Source organism: Arvicanthis niloticus, chromosome 19 (genome assembly GCF_011762505.2).
Source record: "Arvicanthis niloticus isolate mArvNil1 chromosome 19, mArvNil1.pat.X, whole genome shotgun sequence".
NCBI lineage: Eukaryota > Metazoa > Chordata > Mammalia > Rodentia > Muridae > Arvicanthis > Arvicanthis niloticus.
In genome coordinates this window covers 6,914,707-6,935,560 of record NC_047676.1, presented here as the reverse complement: position 1 = coordinate 6,935,560, position 20,854 = coordinate 6,914,707, and the positions used below count along the sequence as shown (strand labels likewise).

At 39.6% G+C, this 20,854-nt stretch overlaps 1 protein-coding gene across 1 annotated transcript in view; it reads left to right on the top strand.

Annotated features, from left to right (window-relative positions):
* LOC117723891 (uncharacterized) overlaps window positions 1-19,846 on the top strand; it is a 46,357-nt gene extending 26,511 nt beyond the window's left edge. Inside the window, 3 exon segments of the mRNA XM_076916381.1 lie at window positions 12,746-14,416; window positions 14,418-14,598; window positions 17,602-19,846. Of these exon segments, the coding sequence (XP_076772496.1) occupies window positions 12,746-14,416; window positions 14,418-14,589 (1,843 nt within the window). The 3' untranslated portion in view covers window positions 14,590-14,598; window positions 17,602-19,846.
* The last annotated feature ends 1,008 nt before the right edge of the window (window positions 19,847-20,854 follow it).

Genomic DNA, 20,854 nt, shown 5'->3' with positions numbered 1-20,854 from the left:
AATAGATTCCTGAGGACTTATGAACCTGATGGTGTGGAGAGAAGGTATCTGACCTCTAGAACTGCTGCTGTATGTGCTCGTGAGCCACCATGAGCCTGTAGAACACAAACTCCTCTTGTATAAGACGTTAATTACTCTCAACTCCTCAACCATCTCTTTAGCCTGTAAGCATAGATTTTAAAGTGATTGTGCCAAACATGGCACCTACTAGAGTATGTTTCAAAGAGAGAAAATTAAATTGTCAAGATGTAAAAAAAAAAAAATGACAGTACACAATAAACTTAAAGCTGTGAACATGGTCTAAATGAACATATTAGGCCCGAGAATCTGGCTCCAGTAGACTTTTCCATAAGTATGCCTGGGCCCCGAATATTCTGCTGAATGAGGCTCCTTTTTGAACCAGAATGTTCAGGTTGTGACTACACCATGGTAGCTCCTCCCCAATTGAAATACACAGTCACAATGCAAAGAAATGAAGCCTGCAGAAGAGTTGTGAATGAATGCTGCATCCTCAAGGATTAGCACATCTCATATGAATGACTATCCTCTTACATAGGTGTGCATGAGCAGACATAAACATACATGTATACACATACCATACTCACAACTAATTTAAGGTTATGCCTTACAAATAAACAAGACTCAGACTATGCTTATTTCATTTGGCTTTGACAATTACTGAGGGGGGGGGGCAATCATTAATCTGCTCTTCTAACTGCTGTCCTGGCTACCTTCACAATGGTGTACCCAGATACTTGCTGTTTCTCCTGGCCATGTCCCCTCATGGCAGCTTTGTTCTGTTTCCCCATTCTTCCTCCTTTTCTTGTCTCTCTTCCTTCTCTCTCTTCTCTACCCTCTACCAGGTAACTCAAAACCCACCTACCTCTAATCCCTCCAGTAATTGGCTGTATCCAATTTGATTTAACTAATAGTTTTAAATCAAAGAACAAGGTTTGCACAACAGAACCTTGTAAATGTAAGTAGTCAGTGATAGGCGCAGACCTGTGGGTAGAGAATTTAACATTACAATACATAACCAGAAGACCAAACCTCAACACATACACGTATTGGAAAACTGGCTAAGCTCAGAAATGTTAAGTCCTTGTTGTTACTGACAATGCCCTTCACTGCAGCATTCGGGAGGAAGACAGCCCAGACATGACACTTGTCAATCAAGTACAGGTAAGTGTACTGCTCCATGACTCTTGTTTCTCTCAGGTGAGGAAGCTGTTCTGCTTCCCTGGATAAACATACTCCTGGGAAAGAAGAATTCAGTAGGGACTTTGCACAGTCTTTGCTCTGAAACAGTTTCCTTTTGGATCATTATGAATCAGGGAGGTATGAAGACTTTTCTGTAATGGGGTTTGTAACTTTGACTCAAGTAGGAATTGCAGAGGAATAAAAATTCACAAGACGAGATGGGAATTCTCAACACTCCATGTTTCCAGTGTAACTTTAACACAGCGACCTCATTTGACAGAAATACGAACATATTTCTGTTATCTTTGTATTCAAGGAGAAAACATCTCAGTGTTCTGTTAGGAGAAGTGAGGGAAGCTCAAGACAGATAACACTAATGTTCAAATATTTTAAAATATGACCGATGATAGGATCAGCGGAGAGACAGAGAAATCAAAGAGGAACATCAAACCTAACACAGAGGGAAATCCTATAGCGCACAAGGATCAAGAGTCAGGACACACACCATTGTGATCCCCGGAGCTCTCCGCCTCTCCTTGGGAGACTTAAAGCAGAGGAGGAAAGCCTGTGCTCAGAAAACACCTGCTGGTCACTAGCTTTGATTTCCAATTCTTCTGCCTTAAGCAACTGGGATGGTTTCAATAGAACCGTAAAGAGATAACGATCACTCCTCCATTAACTTCCTGCTTCCATATTTTTAAATGAAGCAGATCATGAAAGCATGAATTTTCCATTCGTGAATTGGATTCTATAAGTAGGTCTGAGTTTTAAAAGCACAGTGTTTTAGCAGACATAACATGGAAACGTGATAAACGTGATTACTGGGAAAGGATCATCTCACAGGCTAACACCGCGTGCTGTGTCCAAGGACTTCAAAGCAGCCCAAATTCCCTGTGCATGCCCGTGTGCACCCGCTCACAGTTAGGCTGTAATCCAGGGAGTGCAAAAAACATCTTCTGTGGGTTCCTGGAAGTCCTTCGCACTGACTTGTGGGAAATGTGGTCTCAAACACTGTGACGTCATCAGAAAGGGCTGTCAGTATCAAACTTTCTTACTCTTTCTTGAAGCTTCGCGTCTCCTCAAATTTGTGCAGTTGTCCTGTTGAGCGCTGTATTTGGATCTCTGACATGGAGGTTGGTGCAGGGAACAGCGCAACCTTACAGATCTGAGGGACTGTGCAGGGCGGCCGGTCAGGCGCGGAGGAATCTTACTTGGGCTTGTTGTGAGACAGGGGAAGGAAGCTGCTGACCTGGACGTGCTGTGCTGACCTAGGCTGGGCCACCGCCCCTGGGCACGGGTTTGAACGGGAGAAGATTGGAAACAACAGGACGGCAAAGGCAGGCTGGGTCTGCTGCCTGCCTGTGCCTGAGATGCTGAAAGGAGCTCACTCATCTTTAATGGGAAAACGTGCCGTGCCTTGCTGACCCCTACTCAAGTGGGGTAGTCAGTTTCTCAGGACATATAGAACACGTGGATGTCTAGCGCCCCCTATACTTTATGTCCTGGATACTACTCCTGATTTGAGCTCAAATAGCTTCCTAAAGTTTCTAGTGTCCAGGCACAGAGAGTCCTCTGAGGGTGATTGTTGTGTGGGGTGTTAGTCCTTTTCCTTTGGAATGAATTGTTAGATTTATGGATGCCTGTGTTTGAATTGGAATTTCTAATAGACATCTCTGTGACTCGAATCATTACAATACATGGCTATATAGCCACAGAATAATCTTGTAATTGGTATGAACCTGTGTTTGCACAATCCAGATAATTATGTATTTTGCACATCAAGCTAAAAATCGCTAGACAGTAATACCTCAACAGTTCTGAGTATGTGTTCTGTCCAAAATTTGGACTCAGTGTCAGATATGAGAGATGACTTGGTGTGATGAAAGATTGCCGGATGGGGCTGGAATGTCTGAAAGGAAAGAGGGGAATAGCTTTGCTCATCTGCCAGGATCTGTACATTGTACTATGTTCTCTCATCGCGTGATTTCTTCTGTCTGTTCACATTGTCTGAGTGTCGGAAGTGTCTTAAATTTACTCTGTCCCTCGATGTGGCATTCAGGTTTACTGATGCACCCTTAATAGTTTTAAGAAGAATTCTCCAAGTTCTTCAGTTGTGTTTGAAAGGCTGTAAGATAAATTTGGAAAGCTGTGGTGCACTTGGGGTCTTATGATCGCCATGCAGTAAGTTCCTGTCTGTGCAAATGCACTGTCCTCATCTTGAAAGATTGAGAGGACAGTTTAGTCCTGAGCCATTTGGGTAGCCATGATCTGAGAACACAGATTTATTTTAATCCAAATTCTGGATTAATCCAACACGGAATCAGTTTCATGGTTTTACAGAACCAATAACGTCATTAACCAAGGAAATTTGAAAATGTATTGGTGTGTGTCTGATAGAAGCAAATACTGTGAGACATGGGAGGTATTCTATTCACCTGAGATCCCATCTGATGAGATTTTAGCATTTGGGCTGATAGACGCTCATGTTCTGCCAAGTCCATGGGTTCTGAAAGGTTTGTATCTATTGTCACAAGCTTGTGGTTCACTACAGAGTGAGGCAAGGACTGACTGTCCTGCAGGGAAAACCAGCCCAAGGTAAGACAGGTAACCCTGAACCTGCAAAATTCCAGGCTCTGCCCTCAATGAACTTCCACATGGACCATCAGTCTCTGCACACACAGACTCCTTCCAAGAGTTTTACATTCACAGACATGTGTTTTGTGTGTGTGTGTGTGTGTGTGTGTGTGTGTGTGTTTTCAGGATTTCTCCTCCACAGTCCCTCCTATCTCAGGTGATCTTGCTTATTGTCACTCTTCAGTCAAACCAAGCATTAGTGAGCCAGAGACTGGCTTATGGCATTCAAGTCTACTCTCAGGGAACATGGGCTTCAGACCACCTTGTTCTGTTTACTGGGATTTATGTTTGCAACCATATCTAGGATAATAGACATTTCCTAGTTAATGTTGCTAATCTGTAGGAAAAATATCACAGTATATGGAGTCAGGAATCACGTGCTGCCATGTACATCAAAACTCACTCCTTACAACGTAGAGAAGGCATAGTCACATATAACTTACAGGCACCAAATATTTATTTATATTAAATATTATTAATTTTATAAAATTAAACAGCATAATGATTGAAGAGTGAACTTGAGTGTAGTCTGTGATTCATTTCTGTCATCTCTGCATTTTGGAGAGGAGTCAGGAATCCTGGAGTTCAAAGTCATCCTCTCCTTCATAGTCAACTATGAGCCTAGGCTTTATGAGACTCTGTGTTTTAAAAAGATTCTTAAAATGTAGTTCTTTGGGTGTTGTAATAACTTCTTCATGTTTTTTTCACTTCTGAGCACCAGGGACAAGACAGAAATCCATCCAATTGACATCTTCTCATTGTAAAGATGTTACAAATGTGCTTTAAGGAGTTCTGTGGGATGTATTTGAAGTCTTAAATCCACATTTTTCACTAGCATTCTTTTGTTAATGGCTAGTGTTGGGGATTAGAAACTTGATTCCATGTGATTTTTGTCCATAATATTCTGTCATTTATTGCATTTACTGACTTGCATATTATGAATCATCCTTTCATTTAATGGATAAAGCCAGTTTGCCATGGTTGATAAAGTGTTTCACATGTGTCTGTATTTTCTTTGCAAGTTTTTTTTCAAGTATTTTTTTGAACACTTTGAATCTGACTACCTTATGAATATTGGCTACTAGTGTTCTTTTGTTGTGTAGTTTGTATTGTGTCTCTATCTGATTTTGTTATTAGAGTGATAGTAGCTTCTTAGAAATGGTTTCTAGGTGGGCCTTCTGATCATATATTTATTTAATGGTTGAAGATAGATTAGTTGTAGATCTCCGAATGCCTCAGAGGATTGTTGTGAATCCTTCTGGACATAGAAATTGTTTTAGCTGGAAAACTTTTTATTGTAATTTCAATCTCCCCATTTGATTCGAGTCCATTTTAGGGTGTTAATTTCTTCCCCTTTAATTTTGTTTATTTATATGTAAAACATACACAAGAATGAAAATAAAATCTCAAGAAGACTAAACCTTTGAGACCTGTTGAAGCCAATCCTGTGGGTGGAGATTATAGTTCTAGTTACCTACATGAAACTATGGGAAAGAACACAGAGAAATGATTGAATGATACAATGAAGAAATTTTGGGTAGACAAGAGCAAACGTCATCCAGATCCTCTCAGTGGCAAAGAATAAAGGGAAAGAAAAAATAAACAAAACAAACGAACAAAACAACCAGAAAGGCAATAATTGAAGATAGGTCAAATAAAAAGATCCAAATGATCAACAAGTTCACAGATGGCTCATTAAGAAGGTAAAAAGTTTGAGGGACACTTGACCCAGCTCACCAACAGAAACAGGACCCAAAAGATCAGGGTCAAAAATGAACAAGGAGACATTACAACCAATACCAAAAAAATTCAGACAATCACGCAGGAACATTTTGAAAACTTGATCTCTTGGGAAATTTTAAAAAGACATCATCCCTTAGATCTCCTTCTTACAGACAACACAAACTTGGATTTGTTTCTTGATCTATTCTTCTGGTCTGTATCTTGTGAATGGAGGACTGTGGGCATCCCTTATTCTAATAAGTGAGTGTTAACTGTCAGTATGTTCCTCATTTTCAGTGCTGTGTGTGTTCTCAGTGGCCGTTTGTGGTTTTGTAAATTTGGTTTCTGATTCCTTTCTAGAGTCTCTCAGCTACGTTCATCCCCCTCTTCAGGCTACAATGTTGTTCTCTGTATTTTCTGTAGTTTTGATTTTTAGAATATAATTCTTGTAATGCTCTTTATATTGTGGATAGTTTTTCTTTTTCCTTCAGCCACTGCAGATATTTGTGTGGTAAATAAATAGTAGCTTAGGTTGGATGTCACGGCCTCTTTAAGACTTGGGATGCATTTCTCCAGGTTCTTTTGGCCTTCAAAGATTCATTCAGAAATCAGCTGTTATCCTAATAAATGTGGTTTTTCACTTGCAGATTTCATTATTCCATGAATATTTTATTTTCTGATCTTGTCCAGTTGGGTGTGTGTGTGTGTGTGTGTGTGTGTGTGTGTGTGTGTTTTATATTATTATGGGTCTGTCTTTCCTTGGTTTAGGAAAGATTTCTTTTACAGCCTTCTTGAAGATCATATTTATGTCATTGTCTGGGGCTTTTTTTCCCTCATGTATGCCTGTAATGTAAAAATTTGGTTTTTTCACAGTGTCTAACATTCCCTATATGTCCCTCCTACAAATTTTTTCTTATTTCATCTTCTTAGCTTATTTTGTCTGGATCATCTACCTTATCTATAAGTCCTTATGTGCTGTCTTCTGCTGATTAATTTGATTGTAAGTTTTCCTTTTAAATTTTCTTTTTGGATTATTGGGCTTTTGAATTCTGTGTTCATTGCTGCTAGAGACCTTTTTTAGTGTTTCTTTTTCATAGAATTCCAGTTTCAAATCCTCAACTGTTTTGTCATTTCCATCATTCTGATGTTTTTGGTTTCTTAGGCATCACAGAAGCATTTATTCTCCTTAAGTTCATTGTCTTCAATGACACTGAAATGCTTCTTCATGCCTTTTAAGAATGCTTTATAGTCTTTGAGGAAGTTTATGATTGTCTTCTAAGGTCTGTGTCCTAGTGCTCATCTAAGTAATGTGTAATGACAAATGTTTCTAGACATCTTATAGGTCATTGAGAGGAAATGCCAGCATGATCTTTTATATTGTTTGTTTTTTTTCTATGAGAGCTGGTCATAAGGTTTTTAGGGGAAATGCAGGCTTGTCCTAGCAGTCAGCCTATCTGCAGCAAAATTTAATGTTGTTTTATTAGGTTTGCATGTCTGACTTCATAATGGCTTCCTTATTCTTCTCAATTATAAAACAGCTCTATATTCTTTTAACTCAAACACATTGTTTTTCTTTATATTCCCTTTTTCTTTGATTTGAGTTCATCTTAATGTGCTTGGAAGTGAACTTCTTTAAATAATATGAAGTTTAACTAAATCATAAAGAAAATAGGGAATTGTGGTACACTTGTTAAATTTGCGATACTATTCAGTGATGATACAAGATTCACTATGGTCATTTGTGACAACATGGATGATGTTAGATTTGTGAGCATGAACAAAGAGAAGAAAGTCAGGAAATAGTTGGGAGCAACAGATGAGACTGCATGTCAGTACACACAGCAAGTCATAGAAGTATGGGATGAGGGTTGTGTGAAAGGAGAAACCTGGGCTGGACCTTGTAAAGAAACAGGTGAGGGGCTAGTGTTCATCTAAGTTATGTGTAATTGCAAATATTTCTATCTTTTTATCAGGTGAGGGAAATGAGGAAGATGCTCCTGCTCTAGGAGCCCCCTGCAAGTCTGCAGTCTCTCCCTCCTAGTGTTGTCTGCTTACGCAGACAGATAAGCTTGGGTGACAGGCTATCCCACAAAACATTGCTCTGTGGGTTATAGCAGATGAGTAAGATTGAGGATTCCTGTTTTTACAGGCAAAACTCTTATCAGATGGGACAGGAAATTATTGTTTCAGGTATAAAAGACAAGTCCCACATGCTGTGTGACTGTGCTTCTTGTGCTTTCTGACTGACTTATCTATACCAGGAGCACTGCTGACCAAGATGTCTAGAACTAATCCTCTGTTTGGTGCTGAGATTACAGGTGACTGTGCCAGTATTCTTACTCTTTCTAGAGAGGAATTTCCGAATAGTTAACCTGTCCCAACTTTAGAAAACAATTTGGCAAAGGAGAGACTTCAGGAGAAAAAAGTGGATTTTGTGCCTCATACCCAAACCCTTCATTCTGCCTATATAAATGGTTGCAGCCTTCTTTCCCCTTTGTTTTTATACTTCTCAGTGTCCCATGAGAGTGAGTCTGTCTCTCGGGTTGTGAGCTAACAAATTCAGTCCTGTCTGTCAAAAATAAGACTCCTGTCTCTTCTGTCTTCTGTCTCTTTATGCTGCCTCAGAAATCTGACAGTGTCAGAAGTTGAATCTAAAGGATTATAAAACAAGTGAGAGATTTAATTTTTATTCCACTGTCCAGTAATCTCAGAAAAAGGAAACCTGACAGAATATTGATCCGTGGATATAGTTTTTTATTTAAATAAGATGAAGGAATCTCAGGGCACTGACATACTGAACCCAAGGGAATAGAGACTTCAAATAGCAATGGGTGGACCAGGGCTGAAAAAGAAAAAACACGTGAAAAAGACAAAAGCAAGAGCTGGGAACAAGACAAAGAACAGGAGCAGGTTATGAACTGATGACCCAAAGGCAAGTACGTTTAATAAGTACAACAAACAATATGGTATTAGTGGATGGAAAGGGGCCAAGGTAACCAGAGATAGGAATCACACAACGTTGGCAATGAGAACACAGGAGACCTCAGACACAGATAGCTGCCTTAGGTCAGAAAACCCCAGTCCCAGACGAGCTATAGCCTCCTGTAACGGCAACAATGAGTCCTACATGGCACTCTATCCTGTGTCAGATTTGCCTGGCCAAGTCCACTGCTGGATAAAGACAGAGAACTAAAGTTCCCATTGTCTTTTCATGGGGCCTCTGAGACAGCCATGGGTCTGTATAGATCCCCACAGTGACTCAACTTATTCCTAAATTTTCTAATTATTATTTTGTTAGTATAATTTATTCCATTTGTAAAAAAATTCTTCATGTATTGTTCTACTCACTTGCTTCTCATACTCAGACCATTGGCGCCCTGTCGTTTGCGTCTCTCCGTACATGTTAAGGATGCTGACCTCAGCCCAGAGGTGCTCATCAGATCTGCATCTTCATTGTATTTGTCATTGTGATTGGGCATATTGAGTTGAGAAGTATCTTCTCCATCACCACAGCTCTCTAGTATGCTGTACTATAATGCAATCATGGGACTAAATGGATATGTTAAGAAAAAACTTACTATTTGTTTATTTTTTATTGTGCTGGCTAGAGTACATGTAGTTTTGTGAGTATAGGAAATGTATCCCTAAGATGAGGCTGTGTGCCAGCCAATAGAGCATTTTCAAGTGACTGATGGAGCATCACACAGTCTGATATTCAAAGTACCACATCTGGGCCGGTGGCCATGGTTTCTATAAAGATGCTGCAGGCTGAGCAAGCCATTTATAAGAAGCCTATAAGCAGAACCCTTCCATTATCTCTAATCATCTCCTGCCTCCAGGTTCCTGTTCTGTTTAAATCCCTCTCCTGACTTCCTTCAATAATAAACTGTGTTATGGAAGTGTAAGCCCAGTAAACTCTTTCCTCATCAAGCTGATTTTTGGTCATGGAGTTTCATGGCAGGAATAGAAGCTGTAACTAAGGCATATGTATGTTTGTATTTTGTTACCATTCATGTCTAAGAGATGATCTCATCCTCTCTAACTGGAGTTATGGACAGTTATGAGTGGCCATGTGGCATCTAGGAATCAAACCCCATGTCCTTTGGAAGAGTAGCCAGTGCCCTTAATTGCTGAGCCATCTGTCTAGCCTCAACACACTGTACTGTAGTTGCCTTCATTCTCCATTTTATGGTTTTTAAAAGCATTATACCATGGGAGTTTCTAGGACCTTCTGTAATCCACTTCACTTATAGATGGGTCCTGTGTTAACCCCAGCATCACAAATAATATTTTAGGGAAATCTTACCTATATCAGAAGTGCTTCTATCTCTGCTCTCACTCAGAGCCTCATTTAGATTTATATGCAGAAACACATGATGTCTCTTGGTACTTATGTGATTATTCATGGTATAATCGGCTTAATGTATATGGTAAATGTGGTTATTTCTATCCCAGTTTAGCTATAAAATGAATGAGACTTAGTTTATTATTTATTTCACATTTGCTCGGTTACTGGGGAATTACTCTGAATCTATTTTCCCAAAGCTAGACTTGACTACTTCCCCATCTGTGCTCTTGAAATCATTGCTGTTTGAGTCTTTCCTGAATTATTTCTGGTCCATCAGCTTGTCCAGAATGCAGGGGCATTTCACTTAGGCACTTACCACTGACCCATTGTGTCTAATGGAGACTTCTGTCCTCCCATCTTCTCCTTCCCCTTCCTATTTCTCCTTCTCCTTACCTTTGACCTCCAGCCCAATTACCAAAGCCCTGCCTACCTCTATTTCCCCCTATATTGTTACCTAAACAATAGTTTTAATTTGGAGACCAAGGTTTATACAACTAACACTAGTGTATATGAGAATATTCACTTGCCCTGGGGCAGCCAGATCTTGGGGTACAGAAGGTAGCATTTGAATATATAGAAACACCAGACCAAACCACAACATTAATGTGTGGTATTTACCCATTTTTTTTTTCAGGATATGTTGTCATTCTGGGATGTGGCTTTATATTTCTCTGCAGAGGAATGGGAATACCTGGGTCCTGCTCAGTGGAAAATGTACAGCGATGTGATTTTGGAGAATTACAACAACCTTGTGTTTCTGGGTGAGGATAGCTTCCATGATGAATTCTTAATTAATTGTCAGCATGAAAGTTGTTCCCTTTGTACAGTACCTCACTGGAGCTTGTGCTTCCAACAGGGAGGTACATAGGGCTACTTTTAAGGAAAATTAACATTATTCATATAGCTTAGAACTACTTCTTGTGTTCATATCCCCCTATTAAATGTATCATTTGTATGAGAAAATAAGTGGTACACCTTAAAGAGACTGTCACATACTTTGGTTTTAAGTTTTCCCTATAACTGAGGAATATAAAGCTTGGAACCCACAAACTAAGTTCCTCCTCAGCATTCTGATGTGCGCAACAGAGAACACATGAGAACTGGTCCTCCATGCTCCTTCATTGTATCTTCTCAGCCTTGTACACACGGTCCTGGAGGGACAGTTTATTTCCCACGTGACCACAGTAACAATGTTGTTCCATTTTTCCACAAACAGGCCTTGCTTCCTCTAAGCCATACCTGGTCACATTTCTGGAACAAATACAAGAGCCTTCAGATGTGAAGAGTCAAGCGGCCATCACTGTGCACCCAGGTGTGTCAGAAGGAGGGTGTCAGAGAACAGAGTAGGGAATTTTAAGATATAACATAAAGCCATTGAAACAAAATATTCTTGTATAAATCATCTTTTAAAGATCTAATTTCTCTTTCTGTCAAAGGAGGACATCAGGTAATGTTTAGGATGCTTTGAGTCCCATAAGCTTTGTTTTCTTCTACCATGAGATTAACTGTGTTTCCCAAGTCAGCCTAAGCTCTGCCCTCTCTATGTAATTTTTAACTTGGCTACTTATGTTTTTATAAGATACCTGTACATGCATTTTTAAAAGTCATGATTTTTCTTTATCCCCAGCCAGCTCCCAAATGAGTGAGACAAAGACAGTAAGAGTTATTTGATGAGCTTTACAACATAGTTCCTGGGCAGTTAATAATTGATTCTAATCCCTTAAATTAAACTAATGGCCTCCCAGCCAAATTCCACATGATAGTTGCATTTTACTATTGGCCTGACTCTCTGGGCTTCAAATGTCTATCATGAGACTCTGGACACCTTCCTCATAGCTATTCCTCTCTCCCCATCTCTCTGTGTGTTTATATTTGTGTGTGTGTGTGTGTGTGTGTGTGTGTGTGTGTGTGTGTGTGTGTCTTCTTCCCAGGGCTGGCAGAAGTCCAGCTCTGTTTTCTCTTCAGCCCAGCCATTGGCTGATCAGCTTATATTGACAAGTAAGAGAATAAATAGGACCAATATTTATGCAAATTTGAGATGGGAGATCCTAAGAATAAGCATTACAATGCCGTGTCTGGTTGGCAACAAGATATGGAAGCAGAGAAATCAGTGTTTGTATAATATGAGGATAATCTTTACACAATATACAAAAACATTATGCCTAAAGATATTCATAAAACTCCATCCCTTGAATCCTTGAAAATTATTATTTCATGTTATTATGGAAAGCATTCTAATGCTGTCAAACTTTCATAACATTCAAAACTAAACTATATACTTTGAATATGTATATATGTGTGCTTAATGTATATACCTATAAATACATATAAATACATATATATGTATGTATATATGCATACATGTATATATTGAGAAAAAATTTATATATGTGTGTGTATGTATGTGTATATACATATATATTTACAAATGTATATATAGTTTATTCAGGTGTTTTCCAAGTTACACTATTTTATACTTTTGTTTTTAACTAGTCATAAAATTTTGTATTTCTTTAAGGGGTTGATTTGTATTTATATAATGCTATTATGGGTTTTCATTGTTGATGTTATGCTTTCCTTACATGTTTGACTTTGATTAATATTTCTTTGTTTCCATGTTCTATGTGGTTATGGTCTTATTTCAGTGGAAGTTTACATTATTTTCACCTATTCTGTGTTGTAAGTTAGACTTCAATGAGTATAGGTAGAAATGTATTTTTATAGACAAATAAAACTATGAGTAAATGTTTGGTTTTAACAATAAGCATTGTAAATATACAGAATATAACTCTGCTTTTGTTCATTTCTCAACCCTTCCTCACCAGGAGGAAAATGTTATACATGCAAAGAATGTGGCACAGCCTTTGAGCACAAAAAAGTATATCAGAATCACCGGAGAATTCATTTAAGAGTGAAGTCCTACAAGTGTGAAAAATGTTGCAAGTCCTTCCGTTTTCCGTCATTACTTTCTGAACACAAAAGAAATCATACAGGAGAAAAACTCTACAATTCTGAAGATTGTGGCAAGGACTTCCATTATCCATCATTACTTTCCCGAAACAAGATAGGTTATACAGGAGAAAAACCTTACAAATGTGAAGACTGTGGCAAGGCTTTCCATTATCCATCAAGACTTTCTGACCATAGGAAAATTCATACAGGGGAGAAACCACACAAGTGTGAAGTATGTGGCAAGGCTTTCGATTATCCATCAAGACTTTCCAACCATAAAAGAATTCATACAGGAGACAAACCCTACAACTGTGAAGTGTGTGGCAAAGCCTTCCATGATCCATCAAAACTTTCTCAACACAGAATAATTCATGTAGGACAAAAACCCTACAAATGTGAAGTTTGTGGCAAAGCCTTCCATTATCCATCCATACTTTCTAAACATAAGATCATTCATACAGAAGAGAATCTCTGCAAGTGTGATATATGTGGTAAGGCCTTCCATTATCCATTATTACTTTCTCAACACAAAATAGTTCATACAGGAGAAAAATCCTACAAATGTAAAGACTGTGGTAAGGCCTTCTATTATCCATCAAAACTTTCCAGACATAAGAAAACTCACACAGGAGAAAAACCATACAAGTGTGAAGTTTGTGGCAAGGACTTCCATTATCCATCAAGACTTTCTAAACACAAGATAATTCATGCAGAAGAAAATCCTTACAAGTGTGAACTATGTGGCAAGACTTTCAACTATCCATCAAGACTTTCCAACCATAAGAAAATTCATACAGAAGAGAAACCATACAAGTGTGAAGTATGTGGAAATGCCTTCTGTTTTTCAGCGTCACTTCGTAAACACAAGATAATTCATACAGGAGAGAAACCCTATAAGTGTGAAGTATGTGGCAAGGCCTTTGGTTCTCCATCAAGACTTTCCAAACATAAGAAAATTCATACAGAAGAGAAACCATACAAGTGTGAAGTATGTGGAAAGGCCTTCCACTTTCCATTCTTACTCTTGATACACAAGAGAACTCATACAGGAGAAAAACCCTACAAGTGTGAAGTGTGTGGCAAGGCCTTCCACTGTCCGTCAATACTTTCTGTACACAAGAAAATTCATACTGGAGAAAAATCCTACAAGTGTGAAGTATGTGGCCAGGCCTTCAATATTCCATCAAAACTTTCTCATCACAAGAGAATTCATACAAGAGAAAAACTCTACAAGTGTGAAGTCTGTGGTAAGGCCTTCCATTATCCATCAAGACTTTCCAAACATAAGAAAATCCATACAGGAGGGAATCCCTACAATGATGAAATATGTAAAAATGGCTTCAATTACCCATCAAGACTTTCCAAACATAAGAAACTTACTACAGAAGAGAAACCATACAAGTGTGAAGTATGTGGAAAAGTCTTCCGCTTTCTATCATTACTTATGTTACACGAGAGAATTCATTCTGGAGAAAAACCCTACAAGTGTGAAGTATGTGGCAAGGCCTTCCATTATCCATCATTACTTTCTAAACACAAGATTATTCATCCAGGAGAAACTGTACAATGATGAAGTCTGTGGCAAGGCTTTCCATTCTCCATCAAGACTTTCCAAACATAAAAAAATTTATACAAGAGGAAAACTGTACAAGTGAGAAGCACATGGCACGGCCTTCCATTCTCCAGTTTTACTTTCTAAACACAAGATCATTCATACAGGAGAGAATCCTTAACATGGTGAAGTATGTGGCTTGGAGAAGGGTTTTGAGAGAAGGGATGTTTGGGAACGGTACCAAAAAAAAATTACTTGAAGTCAAATTGTGGTTGCATGCTAGTAGCCTATATTCAGCTCAAGACAGCTTTTGAGACTGATTTCTCTATGTTCTGTTCCAGAGAGTTCTCTAGGCAGTTCTCTCTTGCTCTTCTGAAAGATTCTCTGGATAGTTCATCTCTTTCAGATCAAAACCCAGTCTTTTTATTTACATGTCAATCCAGCCATTTATCCAAGTTCCTTTTTGATTATCCCATGAATCAGGATTTCATAATCCCAGCCCCTTGATTCTTAGGGGACCGGAAGCACATTTTTTTTTATCAACATTACAAAAGAATTCAGACATCTGCCTGCTTCTGTTAAGCACAGACAATAAGCTAGGTGTGTGGAACCTCATTTTGAGATTGCCATTCCTACCACAACTATGCCTAACTTTGCTCTGTTCCAGTCAAACCCTGAACTCAGGAGTCTGTCTGCCCTTGTAAGCAGAAACAAAAAACTAAGCTAGGTGGGATCTTCTTCGATTACCACTCCCTAAATCTTTTTATCTCCTTCCTTAGTGTCTTCGGACAAATTGGCTTTGAGTTCAGCTGATTTTGTTCTTTTAGATTCGTGAAGCCCCTCATATAATTCATACTACATCTGTATATTTTACATCGTTGAGAAATTATATATTTTTGGACTCATGTTTTTAGAGTTGTTTCCCACAGCCTTAAAGGCTGTCCTGACAGTCCTACTATTTACCACTTTCCTGAGACATTAGCTACACCTTTGACTCCTGGACTCATGTTGTTTTTAAGTATGAGAGAGTCATGAAAATTAACAGAGAGGGCATTCCTTGAAGGAGGAACATGAAAATATGTACATGATTATACAAACAAGCCTTGTGCCTACTGCAGACATTGACACTCATTGAGCCACGTACTGGCCCTGTTCCAGGGGTAGGAACCATGTCATCCCTACCACAGCAACTTGTATTACTTCTGCCCACCTCCCATCTCTCTCTGACTCATCCCTCCCACTGTATCCCCTTCAGAAAAGAGCAAGCCTTTCAGAGACATCAACTGGGTTTTTTCCAACCCAGAAGGAGGAAAGTAGTGCCAAGAACAGGCAAGATATGAGAGATACCCCCACTCTGACTGACAGGAACCCCACAAAAACCCAAAGCCTACAACCATAACTTATGCTACAGACCTAACACAGACCGCTGCTGGCTTCATGATTCACTTCAGTCTCTGTGAACCACCATGAGCCTTGCTTAAATGATTCCTCAGGCAGTGCTCTTGCAGTGTCCTTAACCCCTATGGTTCCTAGAATACTTTATCCTTCTCTTCCACAGGATTCTCCAAACTCCAAGGAAAAAACCTGATGGAAACTTCCAACCTGGACTCTCTGACTAATGTTTGGCTGTGAGTCTGAGACTCCACTCTCCACCAGCTTTCAGAGAAAGCCACTCTAATGTTGAGTGGACTAGGCATGTATCTATTAGACTATGGTTGTGAATAGGTATGGCCCCCATAGACTCATGTGATTGAATTCTTGTCCCATAAAGAATGGCACTATTAGGAGGTTTGGGCTGTGTGTCATTGTAGGGATGGGCTTTGAATTCTGTACTCAAGCTACACCTAGTGGTGAAAAAAAAAGTCTTGTGATTTTAAAAACAGAATCTCCTGTTCAATTTTACCAGTGAGGGCTCAGATATCATTGTAAAGCCTGCTAGCTCAGAGAATCAGAGAATGCATCCAACTGACCTTAGGACTTCACTGACATCTCAGATGGAAAAAGCTCCTTTTCCGCCCTGTCTTAGATACACTTCTCTGCAAAGTCCTGCCTTTTTATTTATATTCACTCTCTGCCAGCTTGGTGCTTTCTCTGCCTCTTCACCGATGGTTGAATTGATCTGGCTCTTAGATTAAAGGTGTGTGCTAGGGCTAAGCCACACTACAACGAGGGTTTTCAGTTCACAATCTTGGGTTTCATAATGTGATCAAATATCCTGCAACATTCCCACTTTTGTCGAAATAAAAGACTCTCTAACATCAATGAACTACATAGTATATGATAAAAATTACATTCACAATGACCAATCTATTTTATTTGGTAACTTTGGAGAACATAGTATGTTTTATATCTTCATGAGTTCAACAGTCTGTACCTACATAACATTTTATCATAACTTGCATTTATCAACCTAAAAACCTATTTTTAGACCTTACAACATTTTCTTAAATTCTAAACAACTTAAGCTTAACTGCGAGACTATACCTATCTCGTCTTCAACCCCATTGGAGACCTGAGAAGGGTAAATATTTCCTGAATAAACAGAAAGTGCAGAGCAAGCAGCTTTCAAACTATAGAAAGTTAGGGACATCTGGCAGCTTGGCAGCCTCCAAAGATTTCTCTGCAACATTGAATCATTTATCTTTTTGAACTATTGGCCCGGAATATCTTACAGATTTCTCTGTGACACAGGATAAAGGATTTCTCTACCTTGTCCTGAGAGACTTTGGCAGTCAACTTTCTTTGTGTCCTGCTTGTCCACAGTTTGGACAGCATACAATCAGCAGTTGAGACAAAGCAGTTTCTTACCTAGTGGCAGCTTGTCACGTTTGCAGCAAACTCCATAAGGAGGTTCTTGTGTTCATCTTCTTTAGTGTAGGTGTGCTACCAGGAGCTGATATTTCTCATTGTCAAAAATTAATAAAACATCTTTTAGTGCCATATTCTACAGATTTCTAATGTTTCTGAGAACCATCTAACAGTCTCAGTATACTTGGATAAGCAAATGTTGCTTGTCTCTAGCTATTTACTATCTGATTAACATAGAAAACATCTGTGATTAACTAAACTAGTACCTAACAAATCCACAAGTTTGATTGACTTCAGAGGACTGAATTATCCAGTGCTGGACTGACTCCATGACAGGCTGCAAACTGGCAGTTTGTGATACGAGAACTAAATTTTTGTTTTTCAGATTAGAACCCGGATCCCAGAACCTGTGATCAACCAACTACACCAGAGGACAGCCAATCTGAGAACACTTTGTCATCTGGCCTGAAGTAAGAATAGGTACCTAGAATGATTAAGCAATCCCCATGGGAAATCTCCAAAGTCTAACCAATTGTAGAATCAGTCACACCTGTAGAGATAGAGCTAACCAGTCAAGGTTAAAGGGCAGACAGAACCTTTCCTGGAATTCCTCTGATGATAAAAGCTGGGCCTATGAGTCTACCAGGGGTCTCCATCCCAAAAGCAGAGACTCCTGAATGCAGGAAATTCTGCTGAATTAATTCTCTTTGCTTTTTCATACTATTTGAGTTTGGGGTATCATTCTTTGTTGATTTTTGGATCCTAACATCTGACTATTAAATTGCATTTTTTTAACTATCTCAAACAATTTTTAATGGCAACTTTCAAAAGGACTAGAACATCACATTGAATATTTAAGAATTACATAGTTACAATACCTTAAAAAGAGTTGATATTGAAAGACTCCCAAGAGGAGAGGCCCTCTCTCAAACCTCAGGAATTCATGGCCACCCAGAAACTCACAAGACACCAATCTTGATGCAAGCAGCAAGAGGTAGAGGTTTAATTCAGAATCGATTTGTTGAGGTCGAGACTCGTAACCCATGCAGGGGCAAAAAGTCTCAACCCCAAGAAAGTTCTAACCCATTATACAGTTTGTGACAGGTACGACAGGGTTCAAAAAAATGGTCATGGGGAAGCATCTTGTACAAGCATTTTTCAAAAGAGTTCTAATCTTATTTTATTATCTACCTTGTGGTCGGGCAAGTTCCTGAAACACAGAGCTCACAAACAAGCTGACCCTGCACCTGCACCTGCACTTTTTGTCTCTACTTTGTCTGTTAGGGTCTTAAAAAAAAAACTTTAACTCTTTCAATATATAGTGTGTTTTAACTGAAATATGACCTTAATTCTGTATCAAGTTACAGACATCTGTAGCAATGTAACTGTTTCCTAGTAACAGCACATAAGAAAATTTCCTTGTAACATTAATAACAGCATAAAATGGCTGGCAGTTACCATAGACAGGCAACAGTTACCCAAGCCTTAACAGGTAGTAAATGCTTACCTGTGGAGCAGAGCAAGTTTAGATATATTTGGGAATCATTTGTCATGGAAGTGAAATTTGGAAATCAGGTGTGCTAATTTTTGGCCTTTGAATTGGGCCAGGGTGGGTCCATCAGGAAGAGTGAGTGCTTGGCTTACTGTGAGCTGGCTACAAAAATCCAGGAGTGGGAAGGGTGCACAGTCTGTGGGCAAGCAGAGAGATCCAGGGCCACATGAAAGACACGGCAGGCTAAAGAATCAGACTCTAAAATACGGCCTCAGATTCACAGACAAATAATTAGTGCATACCTCAGGAGGGTCAGATCAGCAGTTTGGTTCAAGCAGCCCTTATGGCTGGAACAAATGTGTTGTAGTGAAGGAGAGGGAGGGTTGAAAGAACTGTTTCCAAAATCCTTGGACTCAGGGAGGTCAGACTGAAGTTGTCCATGCAAAGTCTGTGACAAATTCAATTTGGATAAATTTTGCAGCAGATGCCCCCAAGGTGTCGAGCAGTTGAGTTGTAGATGTGGTGGTGTCAATTTTCCTAGCCTTTACTGGTAACTCAGAAGACTCAATGGGCAGAAGACTCATTGGTCAGCATCCTGCCTTGGGGGGGGGGGGGTGAGTGGTGTCATACAGTGGGGTGGGATATGTGGGTAGCCTAAGGTCATCTGGTCAGTCTCTGAATCCCAAGTCTCCACAGAAAGAAGACTGTAATTTTTTTTTTTCTAGAACGGACTTGAGCTTGCACAGATGAGACATTTGGCAGGAGGAAAGGGATCTTGAGGCATGGAAGAGAAGCCTGGTACTTCTTGACAGTGACTGGGAAAGGATAACTCACCTACTACAAAGTCAGTTGTTTCAAGTGAAGAGAAACATGGAGGGAAGGAGCAGCCCATGTAGCCAGGCTAAGCCTGGCATTCTAAGCTCGTGGGGCAGGGGCTCAACTCTTCCAAGTCTCCATGCCAGATGAAAGGATTCTATTCTAATGAAATAAGACAATTTAAGACAAATTAAAGTATAAAGACAGGTTTGTTGGGAGCAGTTCTCAGGTAAATTCACTGGTTCAAAGAATGAGGCCAAGGAAGCCAATGTGAAGAGGGAGCCAAGGAAGGGGAAAGGAAAAAGAAAGAGCATGAGAAAGAGGGGGGAGAGGGAGAGGGAGAGGGAGAGGGAGAGGGAGAGGGAGAGGGAGAGGGAGAGGGAGAGGGAGAGGGAGAGGGAGAGGGAGAGGGAGAGGGAGAGAAGAAGGGAAAGAGAGAGAGAACATGTCTGGATTATATAGTGAGGACCCTCTGGGGGAGAAGAAGCCCAGTCCCTAGGCTGGAAAATTTGCCAGAAACTGAGGGATGCTGGGAGAACCTAGAGGCCAAGGCCTGCTTTGGTGTATTAAATGAACGCATCAGCCACTTGTCCCAGGTTTGAATCCCAACTCAAAACTGGTCTCTGAACTGAAACTTTATCAACTCTGCTGCATCTGGTCTAATGATCTGGACCTGCAAAATTAACAGGTTGTTACTTTGTTGACAGGTTGCATTGGGACAAATGACTCCAGGGTCTCAGTCCCTGCCTCTTCACAAAAATCAAAGATTTGAATGTAACTAAAATAAGTGGGGTGTGACATAACTTAGCCCAGGTCAGGTTATCCTGATATTATACGGCAAATAGGAGAAGACTGGCTTCTAGGCAGCTAGGTTGGGTAATGGGTTACACCTCTGATTGAGCAATACCAAACTTTTAAAGCCTATGATTAACATTTTTTTAATGACACACTTTCTCTGATAAGATCACACCTCCTCATAGTGCCACTCCCTGGGCCAAGCGTATTCAAACCACTACAATCCTCAAGATGAATCTTTTTTTTTTTTTTTAGTTTTTTTTTTCCTTTTTTTATTAGATATTTTATTTACACTTCAGATGCCATCCCCTTTCCCCATTCCCCCCTTAGAAAACCCCTATCACTTGCCCCCTTTTTCTTTTTGCACATATACATTTTTTTAAAAATGTTAATCATAGGCTTTATAAGTTTGGTATTGCTCAATCAGAGGTGTAACCCACTACCCAACCTAGATATATCAACTATCTTTGACTGGTGGAGATACATGAACATCTGCCTCCCTGTCTCCCCCCTCTTGCTCTCTTTCATCACCTAG